Below are 17,037 nucleotides of genomic sequence, written 5' to 3'. Positions count from 1 at the left end.
GCCCACATCACAGATGGTGTCAAAAAACAAGTGAAGCACACAAATACAACACTCGCCGTCATTCCGGGTGGATTAACCAAAGAACTCCAACCGCTCGATATTGGTGTCAACAAGGCATTTAAAGCATGACTGCGAACGGCGTGGGAACAATGGATGACCGAAGGCGAACACACATTCACTAAGACAGGGGGACAGCGCCGGACGACATACGCCAACATCTGCCAGTGGATCGTAAATGCCTGGGCGGATATTTCGGTCTCAACTGTGGTCCAAGCTTTCCGGAAGGCAGGATTCACGGAACTGCTGGAAAAACAACAGCGACACTGACTGATGACTTCGACGAGACGGAGCCGGCCATTTTGGATCCAGTAATTCGCCCAACTTTTTAATTCGGACACCGTAGGAGAAGAATTCGAGGGATTTATGAATGAAGAATAACTTCAGAAAGTGAGTGTTATGTTTATTTTGTGTGTTGTGACATTAACGTTCGAGCAACATTAAGTTATTGCTATTGCTCTGCACTATTTTGAATTTGACTATGTTTGTGATTGCACATTTGCACATTACCGTACATTTTGGGAGTGAACAGAGTTGTTAGAACGCTGGTTTTTAATATATTATTAAAGTTTAACTGACTTATCTGACTGTTTTTTTGACATTCCCTGTAGCGCAGTTAGATGCGGCTTATAACACGGGGCGGCTTATAGGTGGACAAAGTTTTGAAATATGCCGTTCATTGAAGGCGCGGCTTATAACACGGGGCGGCTTATGGTGCGGAAAATACGGTAATTACCGATTCCGATATCAACCGATACCGATGTATACAGTTGTGGAATTAACACATTATTATGCCTAATTTTGTTGTGATGCCCCGCTGGATGCATTAAACAATGTAACAAGGTTTTCCAAAATAAATCAACTCAAGTTATGGTTTGGTAGTAGCGGAGGGTGTATATTGTACCATTTTTTAAGTGGAAGGCACCGTGTGGAGAAATCAGTGAGGGGAGGGCTGGTTGGTCATGTCAGTCAATGCAGCACGAGAGTGAGCATGGCAGAAAAGTGAGAAAATCCCAGCTAAAAAAAGTAATTGCAATTATGCAGCCACAACAAGACTGGCCATTTATCGGTGAAACCAGTGCAAGGTGAGTCTGTTAAGGTATTGTGTGAAATTTGCTCAAACCATTTTTTAATATATACTTTGTGAAAATATACCGAATGTGTCGGATGAAATTAAAATCATTTTGAGTTGAGTTAGAGTTATTTGGAACATGCATGCGTAAAACATGATACATCACAATTTCCAGTTTCCCTCAACATGTTCGAAAAGGAGTAGGAAGAAGCAGAGCTTATGTAATCCTACCCCTTTTCCTTTACACAGCAGTTGCTAACACTTTCGTTCACTTCCTGTTCTCAATTTATTCACAATATACTCCATAAGTAATCACAATAAAAATAAATAATAATCGGTGAAGTAAGTTATATTTCATATGGGGAGATGAGTAAGATTTTCAAGAAAATAAATGGAGGGATGAAATAAATTCAGAATTATTATCATGGTTCTTCTTCTTTGCACTTTGTTAACACTTTAAGTTTGAAGAGTTTCTTGAAGTGGATCATATTAGTACATTGTTCGATTTCTTTGCTTAATCCATTCCATAATTTAATTCCACATACTGATATACTGAAGGTCTTAAGTGTTGTACGTGCGTACAAAAGGTTATATTTCTCCTCTTTTGTTGAGAATAATTGTTGTATATTCTTTGGTAGCAGGTTATAGTTTGCTTTGTGTATAATTTTAGCCGTTTGCAAATTCCCTGTCGTGGAATTTCAGTATTTTTGTGTGTGTTTACAATTAATAAATAACAGGAAAAATGTAAGAAAAAAACCTAAATATCCGAATGTAGTAAGAAAAATCTGTTAAACTGATGCATATCAGTAATATACTTATAGTACCATTTATGGTAACATAAGTAAACCGCTGTTGGTGTTGTTATATTTAGATTTTTTTTAATTAACTTTGAGCAAGCTGTGTTTAACTATTTCCACTAGATTACATTGTTTTTCTGTGTAGCCATTACTTTTTGCACAATACTGCTAACAGAAACTAATGAGCAATTTTGATCGATTGATACTTTTATTAGTAGATTGCACAGTACAGTACATATTCCGTACAATTTTACCACTAAATGGTAACACTTGAATAAGTTTTTCAACTTGTTTAAAAAGGCTTAGTGGCCACATGTGTTGACAGCACCTTTTAGACTCTTATTTCCAAAATTGTGTACACTGCTGAATTGGGGTTTTATAGCCACTTATGTGGACACTTATACTGCCATCTGGTGGTGTCAGAAGAGTATAACATACAATGGAATTTGGGAAAATAAACTGTAAAAATAAGAATTAGCATGTCACTAAACATGAAGTACACGTTTGTGTACCGTATTTTTCGGACTATAAGTTGCAGTTTTTTTCATAGTTTGGCCGGGGGCGCGACTTATACTTCGAAGCGACTTATGTGTGAAATTATTAACACAGCGTAAAATATCAAATAATATTATTTAGCTCATTCATGTAAGAGACTAGACGTATAAGATTTCATGGGATTTAGCGATTAGGAGTGACAGATTGTTTGGTAAACGTCTAGCATGTTCTATATGTTATAGTTATTTGAATGACTCTTACCATAATATGTTACGTTTACATACCAGGCACGTTCTCAGTTGGTTATTTATGCCTCATATAACGTACACTTATTCAGCCTGTTGTTCACTAGTCTTTATTTATTTTAAATTGCCTTTCAAATGTCTATTCTTGGTGTTGGGTTTTATCAAATACATTTCCCCCAAAAATGCGACTTATACTCCAGTTCGACTTATATGTGTTTTTTTTCCTTCTTTATTATGCATTTTCGGCCGGTGCGAGTTATACTCCGAAAAATACGGTACTTATGGACTAAGTACATCATATCTTAGTTTTTATTCTAATTAGGGTCGAATAAGCCCAAATAGCAAAGCTAAATTTAAAAAAAGCATGTAAACAAACATCTTGGGCCTCAAGAGGTTAAGTCAGGTTCCACGTTAATCAATTCATGGTAAATGGGTCTCGTCCAAGTAATTCCCTTTTATTTATCGAGCTGAACTTAAATGTTTTTTTTTTTTTAAATGATCAGTTACGATATAAAAAAATAGGTTTCCTTTTAAGTAGGGATGTCCGATAAAATCGGCCGATAAATGCGTTTAAATGTAATATCGGAAATGATCGGTATCGGTTTTTTTTTATTATCGGTATCGGTTTTTTAATTTTTTAATTTTAATTTTTATTTATTAAATCAACATAAAAAACACAAGATACACTTACAATTAGTGCACCAACCCCAAAAACCTCCCTCCCCCATTTACACTCATTCACACTCATTAAGGGTTGTTTCTTTCTGTCATTAATATTCTGGTTCCTACATTATATATCAATACAGTCTGCAAGGGATACAGTCCGTAAGCACACATGATTGTGCGTGCTGCTGGTCCACTAATAGTACTAACCTTTAACAGTTAATTTTACTCATTTTCATTAATTACTAGTTTCTATGTAACTGTTTTTATATTGTTTTACTTTCTTTTTTATTCAAGAAAATGTTTTTAATTTATTTAAAATGACATTATCTTCACCATACCTGGTTGTCCAAATTAGGCATAATAATGTGTTAATTCCACGACTGCATAAATCGGTTGATATCGTTATCGGTAATTAAAGAGTTGGACAATATTGGAATATCGGATATTGGCAAAAAGCCATTATCGGACATCCTTACTTTTAAGTCGATGAAACCACTTTGGAGACGTTAACTGCTTGTTAAACTACGCAGCAGAATCACGTGATTTCTCCCAGCCAATTAGGGGTGAGAGGACAGCGTCAGCCACGTCACGTGACTCGGCGACGGGCGTAGGAAAGGGGGGGGGGGGCCTGCGTCTGCGTCAACCAATGGCGTCGCGGCATTGGCTCAGCTTGCGGCATCTTTGAGAGGAAAAAAAAGGGGAAAGAAGAAAAAAATAATAACGGTGCGCTTGAGGCCGGACAATGTCGATGGATTATTTAAGCGTTTTTAAAAGCGCCGCTCGAAGTGGCGGCAAACGCTGAAGACGACGACGAGCGGAGTCCAACAACAAGCATGGTGGAGAGAAGGATGGCCTGGGTGTGGAAGGTGAGCGGAGGGAAACGTTCTAGTCATTTCTACCAACAACAACATGGCTAGAAGATGTTGACCACCAAGCCGATGGAGGTGCTGCACCTCGGGGGTGTTGACAGGCTACAAATGGCGTGGCTTTCTTGTACCAAGGGGGCGTAAATTTGGAGGTGATGCTTGTTTACTAGAGTTTTTACATGGAAACTAGCTTCAAAGGGAACACTGAAGGCAGGCAAGTTATGGCTAAGTTATAGAGGGATGGAACTTTGAGTGAACTTTAGGGGTGCTTATACCTCCCAGTAATTAAATGTTAAGACTCTTATATTACCTGTACAGACAATTTAAAGCAGGGATTTCAAACTCATTTTAGATTGGGGACCACAGGAAGAAAAATCTACTCCCAACTGGTAAAATCACAGCACGATAACTTAAAAATAAAGACAACTTCAGATTGTTTTCTTTTTTTTTAGAAATAGAACAAGCACATTCTGAAAATGTACAAATCATAATGTTTTTTTTGTTGTTTTTTTTTTTACACTTACCGGTACTGTTATGTACAGGGGGAGTAGACGGCACAGACACAAGGGGGCGTAGTATTTAACTCTGTTTTATTTATATACATCCTATATGTATATATATATATATATATATATATATTAGGGGTGTAACGGTGCATTTGTATTGAGCCGTTTCGGTACGGGGGTTTCGGTTCGGAGGTGTACCGAATGAGTTTCCACCCGAACATATTAAGTAGCCGCCTAAGCTAAAGTCTTAACAAGCTGCTCCGTTTGTTCTGCCTGTTTCTGTCAGTACTCTACACAGAACCCAGCATTGTCCCACCCACACAACCATCTGATTGGTTACAAACAGAGCGGTAACAGCCAATCAGCAGTGCGTATTCAGAGCGGTAACAACCAATCAGCAGTGCGTATTCAGAGCGTATTGGGTCAATGCTCCGGCGTCGGGATGAGCAGATAGGTGTTTAGCAGGTAAGCATCAGGCAGCAGACTCTCCCCAAAATATAATAAACACCTCCCAGTCAACTACTAGTAACATCGCTATGAGCCCGTTGACGTTCTGGCTCACAGTCCTGGCTTGAGGTGAAGGCTAATTAGCTTTTAGCGTAACGTTAGCTCATTTTGGGGTGTGTGTGTGTGTATGTGTGAGTGTTACGGACACCAAAGCCCTGTCTGTCTGTCTGTTATTTCACTTGACCTTTTTCTGTGTTGATTGAGTTGTGTGGAAGCAGCAAAAAAGGACATTATGTTAAATGAAGAGTTTCTGTCTCTGATAGTTGATATAATAATGTAACTGCATCATTAAGCCTACATGAACTCCATGGTGTTCAGGGATGAATAGTCTTTCCTATTGCTATTGTACTATTTTTTCAGCTATAGTTACATTAATCATTAGTAATGGAGCAGCCTAGTTTTGAATGGCAGGGTCCCTGCTATCACATGTTGCTAAAAATATAACATTTACATAATACAAATCAACTACAGGCTTCCCAAATGCTGTAATAAATTAAGCATGAAGAGTTGACTTGAAACTGTTTAATGTTGCACTTTTTATATGTAGAAGAAAAGTTTTGTAATTTCATTTAATCTGAGCAACAACTTGAGGCAGTTTAATGTTGATTAATGTGGGCAGAATTATTATAGTGTTCCCAATGTTGAAAGGATAAAGCCATTGTTTACAAATTTGGTAAATAACCAAAAAATTTATATTTTGTTGTTTTCTTACTGTACCGAAAATGAACCGAACCGTGACCTCTAAACCGAGGTACGTACCGAACCGAGATTTTTGTGTACCGTTACACCCCTAATATATATATACATACATGTATACCTGTGTGTGTGTGTATATATATATATATATGTATATATATATATATATTTATTTATTTATTTATTTATTTATATATAAATATATTTATATATATATATATATATATATATATATATATATATATATATATATATATATATATATATATATATATATATATGTATATTTATATAAAAATAACAAATAATAACATGTAATACAATATCTGCCAACTTCCGGTGCCCTTACAAAAGAGAATATACATCCAGTGAGAAAAAAAAAATTCAGTCTAAGCCTGGGCCCCTGGAGAGGGAGGGGGTCCAGACTGAGGCCAGGGGAAAAAAAACGCATAGCCATAGCACACTTAATAAACATGTGTGTAAGAGGGAAATGTCAAAGAGAGCAAAGGACATTAAATACATTAAAAGAGCAGAGCTTCTACACACAGCCACAAAAGTAAAACAACAAAAACATACACACTGTGGTTCCTACTCCAGGAATCAAACACGTGTGTGTGTTCTAATAATGGCAGACTTGGTAAGAGACAACAAAGACAACTATTTTAGGACACAATGAGGATTCACAACCTTATCTTTTTGAAGCTAAATATACTGAGGATGAACTACTGCTTACGGAAGTGAGCACAAAAAAGAGGGTGAAACGTTGGAGCAGACGGAAGCCAATAGAGTGAGTTGAAAGTCACTCGAAGCTGCAAATGTGGAATTTGGAGACAAGCTATTTTGGAAACATGAAATGTGGGCTCATACGTTACGGATACTGTCATATGATTGTTCATGTTTTTCAGCCAGTATTGATTGGTGTACCATTGCAGTGTTGTACATTACAAACTCAAGCGTTTCGTGCTGACGTAGAAGCTAGCTTATCTCTTGCCGTGGTTAGTTTTTACGGCTAATACCGAAGCACGCCGATGTGTTAGTACTAGGGGTGTAACAAAAATTTCGGTTCGGTACGTACCTCGGTTTAGAGGTCACGGTTCGGTTCATATTCGGTACAGTAAGAAAACAACAAAATATAAATTTTTTGGTTATTTATTTACCAAAATTGTAAACAATGGCTTTATCCTTTTAACATTGGGAACACTATAATAATTCTGCCCACGTTAATCAACATTAAACTGCCTCAAGTTGTTGCTCAGATTAAATAAAATGACAAAACGTTTCTTCTACATATAAAAAGTGCAACATTAAACAGTTTCAAGTCAACTCATCATGCTTAATTTATTACAGCATTTGGGAAGCCTCTAGTCGATTTTTATTATGTAAATGTTATATTTTTATCAACATGTGATAGCAGGGACCCTGCCATTCAAACTATCAACTATCAGAGACAGAAACTACTCATTTAACATAATGTCCTTTTTTGCTGCTTCAACACAACTCAATCAACACAGAAAAAGGTAAAGTGAAATAACAGACAGACAGGGCTTTGCTGTCCGTAACACACACACACACACACACACACACACACACACACACACACACACACACACACACACACACACACACACACACACACACACACACACACACACACACACACACACACACACACACCGCAAAATGAGCTAACGTTACGCTAAAAGCTAATTAGCCCTCACCTCAAGCCAGGACTGCGAGCAAGCTGTGTTGCCGTTTATGTTTCTAGAACATCAACAGGCTCATAGTGATGTTACTCGTAGTAGACTGGGAGGTGTTTATTATAATTTGGGGAGAGTACGCTGCCTGATGCTTACCTGCTAAATACCTACCTGCTCATCACGAGTACTGACACCATGCGCTCTGAATACGCACTGCTAATTGGCTGTTACCGCTCTGTTTGTAACCAATCAGATGGTTGTGTGGGTGGGACAATGCTGCCTGCTGCAGAGTACTGACCGAGACAGGCAGAACGAAGCGGAGCAGCTTGTTAAGACTTTAGCTTAGGCGGCTACTTAATATTTTCGTGTGGAAATTTGTTCGATACAGCTCCGAACCGAACCGAAACCCCCGTACGGAAACGGTTCTATACAAATACACGTACCGTTACACCCCTAGTTAGTACGCTAGAAAAATAGTTCCTCTGTGTTCGCTCTTACCATAACAATGTTGCTACAGCTTCATTGTAGCCGTTGCTGAGAGAGTTTGCATGCTTTAAATGTGTGTCATAAATAAATAAATATTAATAAATTAGTTCATGATGCAGAGTTATAAAATATTATTACAAAATGTGTGATTGTAAAATCCCCTTAGGAGAATGTATATATATTGTGTTAATTGTGTTGCAAGGCAGAACGAGTGTAGTGATGTTGCGCCCCCGAGGACCGTAAACATTTGTGCAAAACTCAAGCAAGTCTTTGTTAGAACCTCTTTTTGTTACAAGCTGCCAACGAGGTTGTGGAGGTTTTATAATCGATTAAAATCGATTATAAAAATAGTTGGCGATTAATTTAGTCATCGATTCGTTGGATCTTTGCTATGCACATGCGCAAAGGCAAATTTTGTTTTTTGTTAATTTTATTTATTTATTTATTTTAATTAAAATTTTTTAAATTATAAACCTTTATTTATAAACTGCAACATGTACAAACAGCTGAGAAACAATAATCAAAATAAGTATGGTGCCAGTATGCTGTTTTTTTCAATAAAATACTGGAAAGGATAGAAATGTAGTTTGTCTCTTTTATCCGATTATTAATCAAAGTAATAATCGACAGATTAATCGATTATCAAATTAATCGTTAATTGCAGCCCTAGGTAACAGCCAATCAGCAGTGCGTATTCAGAGCGCTTGGAGTCAGTGTTCACGGCACAGGCAGAGATTGACCTACAGTTAACTAAGTTATTTCACTTTACCTTTTTCTGTGTTGATTGAGCTGTGTTGAAGCAGCAAAAAAGGACATTATGTTAAATGAAGAGTTTCCTGAAGCTGATAGTTGATATAATAATGTAAGTGCATCATAAAGCCTACATGAACTCCATGGTGTTCAGGAATGAATAGTCTCTCCTATTGCTATTGTACTATTTTTCCAGCTATAGTTACATTACTCATTAGTAATGGAGCAGCCTACTTTTGAATGGCAGGGTCCCTGCTATCACATGTTGATAAAATTTACATAATAAAAATCAACTACAGGCTTCCCAAATGCTGTAATAAATTAAGCATGATGAGTTGACTTGAAACTGTTTAATGTTGCACTTTTTATATGTAGAAGAAAAGTTTTGTCATTTTATTTAATCTGAGCAACAACTTGAGGCAGTTTAATGTTGATTAACGTGGGCAGAATTATTATAGTGTTCCCAATGTTGAAAGGATAAAGCCATTGTTTACAAATTTGGTAAATAACCAAAAAATTTACATTTTATTGTTTTCTTACTGTACCGAAAATGAACCGAACCGTTACCTCTAAACCGAGGTACATACCGAACCGAGATTTTTGTGTACCGTTACACCCCTAATATATATATACATACATGTATACCTGTGTGTGTGTGTGTATATATGTGTATATATATGTCATGTTATATATATGTCAGCATGTGGCCCCATTTTGAACTCTTTTTTTTTTGAAACGCTTATTGCAAATGCTTACTTACAGTAAGTCATTAATTTGACTTTGTAAGTCATTATTTTAGTATCTCAGGTAACTAGGACTGTTTTGTTTTTACTTTACGGAAAAAATATCGAGATATATATCGTATATCGCCATTCAGCAAATGGAGCTGAAAACACAACCAAAAGTAGTTGTAGGCTTCTTCACGCGACGAAGCCGGCCTACTTCACCGCAGTCTGTAGTCTATTGCCACCCAGGCTGTGGTGGCAGCGACGAGGTGGAGACGTGATGGTGACAGGCCGAGTTACACCGATCCTTACACCCACCCACCCCCTTCCCCGCTCCCCTCCCCCTGGAGAGTCACCACCTTAACTAACATTTTCTGGGGGAAACACTGTAAACGGTAGCATTGTTGTGTGTGGACACAGATAAGGTTAGGTGGGATTTACCTCGGTAGTTAGTGTAAACGGGGCCTTAGTCCCCCTCAAAGATGGGGGATCCTCACCCTAGCCAATTTATGATGAATAGCTAATGAACGTCACATTTAAAGCAAGAACGAGATTAATTTTCAGCGCCATTTTACAGCAGGTAACTAAATTAATAGGTCAAATCAATCACACAATTCTTCAGGATTATTACTTTAAATACAACAACCGTCATGGAATTTAAAGATGTATATTTATACATACAGTAGTTGTCGGATGCAAGAGGTCCAAAGTCGAACTGACAAGTCCAATTTTAACCAGGCGCTCTCAAAACCTAGACGGGTCTCTGCACCGATGATTTGTAAAGACATCTAATCCACAAAAGCTCTGGTTTAGATAATCTAGGTCAGTAAAGTTGCAATTTCGCAAATGCACTTTCTAAAGCCTTGATTCCTAACCGCTGTGCTGCAGCACTTTGGAGAGCTCAAGGATTTCTTGACGACAAATGATATCTATAGCAGCGACGTACGGTGACAGGTAGAACAATTACATTATCTTCCACTAGACGGGAGAAGGGACATCATTAACCTGTTGTCATTCAAACAACATTTCTCTTGGTTTCTAATGTAAAATATGGGCCCAGTTTGGCTTTTGCAGTTTGCTGTTTGTAGTTTGCAGGTTTTTGTTCCTCCGGTGAGTTTTTTGTGTGCAGTTCCATCTATCCTCTGTTTGTCCAAAGCACCAAAGCATTTGCCTTCCTTATCTACTCTTTCTTTCAATGCACACAGCAGTTTTATTATAAAGCCACCCAGTCCACTCTACTTGGGGCAGAGGTCTGCTGGCTGATTTGGACTTGGGTCACCTGGTGCCAAGTCCCGCACACTGAGAGGCGTTGTAACAGTTCAGTTTTCCGCAACAGTAGGGAGGCACGATAAATATTGACGTCTGAAATACTTACTTTTACTTAGGCCTTTAAATTCCCTAAGGAACTTAGGTCATTGATAAAACTCCTCCATCCCCTTCGGTCTTGTGCACTCCGCTCCAATTGTTGCCATGACAGCCTTTGCGCCTTCATCTCCTGCTCTGTGGTTCTTCTCCAGGTAGCTCTAGGCCTTCCTCTCTTCCTCTTGCCTTGCGGGTTCCATGTTAGAGCATGTTTCGTGATTGATCTATTGTGTCTACACAGTGTGTGACCAATCCAGTTCCATTTCCTCCTCCTGATTTGGGTTTCTACTGTGTCTTGTCCAGTGAGGTCCCACAGGTTGGCATTAGAGATGGTGTTAGGTCAGTAGATACCTAGGAGGCGACGGAGGCAGCGGTTGAAGAATGTCTGTATTTTGTTGAGTATGTTGGCGGTGATCTTCCAGGTTTCTGAACTGTAGAGTAAGGTGGATTTGACGTTTGAGTTGAAATTTTGCAGTTTGGTCTTGAGCATGGGTGTCAAACTCTGGCCCGCGGGCCAAATTTTCACTTGGCCCTTGAGGCGATATCAAATTAACACTAAAGCTGGCCCGTCGATTATATATTGCGGCGGTGCCGTGGTAACACCACATTCACCGCTAATTCTAATACTTGCCAACCCTCCCGGGAGTCTTCCAAACTTCAGCGCCCCCTCCCGAAAATCATCAGTCTGCTTTTTAGCCAGTCCAACGAGTGCTGGCCCAGTCACATAACATGTGCGGCTTCTGCATGCACACACAATTGAATGCAACGCATACTTCATCAACAGCGATACAGGTTACACTGAGGGTAGCCGAATAAAAAACTTTAACACTGTTAGAAATATACGCCACACTGTGAACCCACACCAAACAATGACAAACACATTTCGGGAGAACATCCGCACCGTAACACAACATAAACACAACAGAACAAATACCCAGAACCCTTTGCAGCACTAACTCTTCCGGGACGCTACAAGGTGTGTGTGTATGGGGGGTAGGTCTGGTGGTAGCGGGGGTGTGTTTTGTAGTGTCCCGGAAGAGTTAGTGCTGCAAAGGATTCTGGGTATTTGTTCTGTTGTGTTTATGTTGTGTTACGGTGCGGATGTTCTCCTGAAAGGTGTTTGTCATTCTTGTTTGGTGTGGGTTCACAGTGTGACGTATATTTCTAACAGTGTTAAAGTTTTTTTATACGGGCACCCTCAGTGCAACCTGTATCGCTGTTGATGAAGCATGCGTTGCATTCACTCGTGTGTGCGTACAGAAGCCGCACATATATTGTGACTGGGTCTGAACGATCTTAGAATGGATGAAAAGCGGACGTGACGATAGCTCGTAGAGTACGTTAAAGGCAGTGCATTTAATGCACTCCCCCAAGACTGTGGTCCGGGTGGACGAGATATAATGACTGATGAACACCTTTGTTCGATAATGAAGGTTGCCTCAGCTCAAAGCCTGAGCCCCGACATTAATGAACCAGCATCCAAGAAAAGATGGCAGGTATCTGGCTTGGGCACATCAGATTAGATCAGTGTGTTGCAAACTGAGCAGTTTAAAGTCCTTAATGGTTGTTTTATTCATTGTTATTTTATTTTCAAATTTATTAGCCTGTGAAAAAAGTTAATGTTGATATTTACCTCAGAAGGTTGCAAATAGAAAAGAGGCATTCAATTTTTATTTAAATTGTATTTGATATGCCATTGATATTTTTAAATTATTATTATTATTATTATTTGAAACTCGATTTTGCATGTCACTATAAAGTTATATAAGCCTTGCTTGTTCAATATTCAATGCAAAACTTGTTTGGGTCCCTATTAAAAGGTTAATTTGTTCAGTTTTAAATTTTGGCCCTCTCTATATTTGAGTTTGACACCCCTGGTCTTGAGTGATATGGTTTTTGATTTCCAGATTTTATTTAGGATAGTGAATGTGGTCCTTGCTTTTCCAATTCTGGCACTGACATCCTCCTCTGTTCCTCCGTCCACGACGTCTGAAATGATAATGGCACTTCACCATCGTGAAGAAAGAGAGAGAGTACGAAGCTGCCTGTGCTGCTAAGCCGAGACCGAACGTTAATTGCGAAGACCACAGAAAACGGAAAGCCACAGGATTCATGAAGGCAACAGTTTGAAAGAAAAGACTTAACGGCAAAATGAGTGATTGTTTATGTTAAACTTCATGGTTCATCTGGAGGCACAGGTGTTGGACAGATAGTTTTTTTTCTTTTCATGAAATCATTCAGATTGTTTGAGTTGCTTGTTATCTATCAATGAAACAAATGAAAAGTTTAAATATCAATTGTGGAGGACCACCAATCAGCGACATGACAGCCGCGTTCAGGTTTTAGAACACTTGATTTATTTCTCAATATCAGTCTCTTTTATGCTTTTCAGCAAATGTCTTTCGTGTCTGTCAATCTCGCTCTCGCTCTCTCTCCTCTCGTCTCGTGGGGAGGGAAAAAAACATGATCCGGACCACGGATCATGACAGTACATTCTGTCACGTGGGGGGTCGCAGCTCACTGCGGCGTCGTTCTCCCGGGATGCAGAACGGACAACTCCGGACAAAGCGTGAAGAGGCAGGTGAAAACAATAAGCAGCCATAGCAACCAAACCAAACTCAGAGGTGTAAACAAACAGGAACTAAAGGAGTCCAAAACTAACAGAAAATACAAAAACATGATCCGGACCACGGATCATGACACAGTCCCTCCGTGATCTTGACTGTGTTGAAACTTTTAAGAAACATTTGAAAACTTCTCTTTTTAGTAAAGCTTTTAGTTAATGCACCTTTAAATTATCATTTTTAATCCACTTTGTATCCTTTTCATTATGTTGCCCCTGTTGTTTTAAAGGGGAACATTATCACAATTTGAGAAGGGTTAAAACCATTAAAAATCAGTTCCCAGTGGCTTATTTTATTTTTCGAAGTTTTTTTCAAAATTTTACCCATCATGCAATATCCCTAAAAAAAGCTTCAAAGTACCTGATTTTAACCATCGTTATATACACCCGTCCATTTTCCTGTGACGTCACACAGTGATGCCAATACAAACAAACATGGCGCATAGAACAGCAAGGTATAGCGACATTAGCTCGGATTCAGACTCGGATTTCAGCGGCTTAAGCGATTCAACAGATTACGCATGTATTGAAACGGATGGTTGTAGTGTGGAGGCAGGTAGCGAAAACGAAATTGAAGAAGAAACTGAAGCTATTGAACCATATCAGTTTGAACCGTATGCAAGCGAAACCGACGAAAACGACACGACAGCCAGCGACACGGGAGAAAGCGAGGACAAATTCGGCGATCGCCTTCTAACCAACGATTGGTATGTGTTTGTTTGGCATTAAAGGAAACTAACAACTATGAACTAGGTTTACAGCATATGAAATACATTTGGCAACAACATGCACTTTAAGAGTGCAGACAGCCCAGTTTTCATCAATTAATATATTCCGTAGACATACCCTCATCCGCTCTCTTTTCCTGAAAGCTGATCTTGTCCAGTCCAGTTGGAAATGCATCTGCTTTAAGTGTCGCAGGATATCCACACATTCTTGCCATCTCTGTCGTAGCATAGCTTTCGTCGGTAAAGTGTGCGGAACAAACGTCCAATTTCTTGCCACTTTCGCATCTTTGGGCCACTGGTGCAACTTGAATCCGTCCCTGTTCGTGTTGTTACACCCTCCGACAACACACCGACGAGGCATGATGTCTCCAAGGTACGGAAAACAGTCGAAAAAACGGAAAATAACAGAGCTGATTTGACTAATGTGTTTGAGAAAATGGCGGATTGCTTCCCGTTGTGACGTCATCGCTCCGAGAGCGAATAATAGAAAGGCGTTTAATTCGCCAAAATTCACCCATTTAGAGTTTCGAAAATCGGCTAAAAAAATATATGGTCTTTTTTCTGCAACATCAAGGTATATATTGACGCTTACATAGGTCTGGTGATAATGTTCCCCTTTAAATTAATAATAATAATAACTGGGATTTATATAGCGCTTTTCTAAGTACCCAAAGTCGCTTTACATGTAGAACCCATCAATCATTCACACCTGGTGGTGGTAAGCTACTTTCATAGCCACAGCTGCCCTGGGGTAGACTGACGGAAGCGTGGCTGCAATTTGCGCCAACGGCCCCTCCGACCACCACCTATCATTCAATTCACCGGTGTGAGTGGCACCGGGGGAAAAGGGTGAAGTGTCCCGCCCCAACGATTTTTGGATGGTAAGAGGCGGGGAGCGAACCTGCAACCCTCAGGTTTCTGGCATGGTTGCTCTACCCACTACGCCATGCCGCCCCAAATAAATTGAGTTGTTGTTTTACTTCACCTATGTTTTGTACAGCGCTTTGTGATTTTATCTGTGAAAAGCGCTTTATAAATAAAATGTACTTACTTACTTGGGGATGCTAAGTAAGTAAGTGCCGTGCCAGCAACCTGAGGGTTCCGGGTTCGATCCCCACCTTCTACCAACCTAGTCACATCCGTTGTGTCCTTGAGCAAGACACTTCACCCTTGCTCCTGATGGGTAGTGGTTAGGGCCTTGCATGGCAGCTCCCGCCATCAGTGTGTGAATGTGTGTGTGAATGGGTGAAAATTAGGTGGCGACTTGTCCAGGGTGTACCCCGCCTTCCGCCCGATTGCAGCTTAGATAGGCTCCAGCACCCAGGGGACCCCGAAAGGGACAAATGGATGGATGGATGATAAAGTTACGGTAGTCAATTTCAAGACTTAGGGCAGTCAAACTTTGGAGGTTAATAACAGCGCCATCGTGTGGTGCAAAAAAGTTAATATCAACAGGAACTCACTACTGACACTCTTTGTTCCAGCCAGCAAAGTCTCAGTGTGATCCGTCACGCCAAGCGTGGGACGGCCGTCTTGTCAGAGGCAAGCTGTCGTAATCCTGGCTCTGCAACGGTGCCTCGCTGCCTTTTTTTCCCCCTCCCTTCTCTGAGTGACGGAGTGCTCTGCGACATGTCCTTGAGCAAGCAGAAAATCCCGGTAATTGCATTAGTGTCGTTCAAGTGCGAGCCCTGCCCGCTGTGGGCTGGCCATCCTAGCATTAGCCAAACTTGTCCTCCCGGGGGCTATGCGGAGACTTGATTCTAGATGGCGAACGCCACTTAAGTCTAATTAACATCCTGTTGGATGATGAGAAGAGACACAAGTGGCAAAAACCACTTACTGCAAAGTCCAACGTCGGTCCAGAAAATATCAAAAAAATGACAGGATGGACTGAGTCGAGTTTTTAGGGGGTTAGATAACAAAATGTCAGTAATCCTGTTCTGACATTTGCAAATAAAAATGGATTTGCTGCTGCCTTTGCCCTTCAAATACTGTACATAGACAGATGGACCAAGAACTGCAGCAGAAGTTTTTAGTTACCTCCTGTAAATAGGGCTGGGCGATATGGCCTTTTATTAATATCTTTTTAGGCCATGTCACGATACACAATATATATCTCGATATTTTGCCTTAGCCTTGAATGCACTTGATGCATATAATCACAGCAGTATGATGATTCTATGTGTCTACATTAAAACATTCTTCTTCATACTGCATTAATATATGCTACTTTTAAACTTTCATGCAGAGAGGGAAATCACAACTAAGTCAATTGACCAAAACTGTATTTATTAAACAGTTATTAAGGAGTGGCACAAACATTCATGTTATTTCAAAACAGAAAGTGCAAGATTGTCAGAGACATTTTTAAACATTTTTAGTGCTGTGTCTCGCCGTCAGCACTGCCACGCCCTCTGTCCTCAGCACCATGGACAGAGGCGGTGACCTTTGCTCCTGCAGGCAGCGCTGGCAACATCTCCCTCCACAAATAGTTTAAAACAAATAAAGTGCACTTTTGTGCATGATGTCACTAAGATGACATATCAAAACAACACTAAATTAAAGTGCACTTTTTGCCCGTCGTCACGTCTGCTTTTCCTTCATACAAACAGCGTGCCGGCCCAGTCACAAAATATATGCGGCTATTACACACATATAAGTGAATGCAAGCATACTTGGTCAACAGCCATACAGGTCACACTGAGGGTGGCCGTATAAACAACTTTAACACTGTTACAAATATGCGCCACACTGTGAAC

At 39.8% G+C, this 17,037-nt stretch overlaps 1 protein-coding gene across 1 annotated transcript in view; it reads left to right on the top strand.

The window, feature by feature from the left end:
• Nucleotides 1-3,963: 3,963 nt before the first annotated feature.
• The window catches only part of st6galnac3 (ST6 (alpha-N-acetyl-neuraminyl-2,3-beta-galactosyl-1,3)-N-acetylgalactosaminide alpha-2,6-sialyltransferase 3), a 62,026-nt gene continuing 48,952 nt past the window's right edge, over nt 3,964-17,037 (top strand). The window contains exon 1 of the mRNA XM_061978919.2: nt 3,964-4,198. Within this exon, the coding sequence (XP_061834903.1) occupies nt 4,166-4,198 (33 nt within the window). The 5' untranslated portion in view covers nt 3,964-4,165. The remainder of the gene's footprint in view (nt 4,199-17,037) is intronic.

This window comes from Nerophis lumbriciformis, linkage group LG19, assembly GCF_033978685.3.
Source record: "Nerophis lumbriciformis linkage group LG19, RoL_Nlum_v2.1, whole genome shotgun sequence".
NCBI classification, from domain to species: Eukaryota; Metazoa; Chordata; class Actinopteri; order Syngnathiformes; family Syngnathidae; genus Nerophis; species Nerophis lumbriciformis.
The sequence above is the reverse complement of the archived record's forward strand: the minus strand, read 5'-3'. Positions and strand labels throughout refer to the sequence as shown.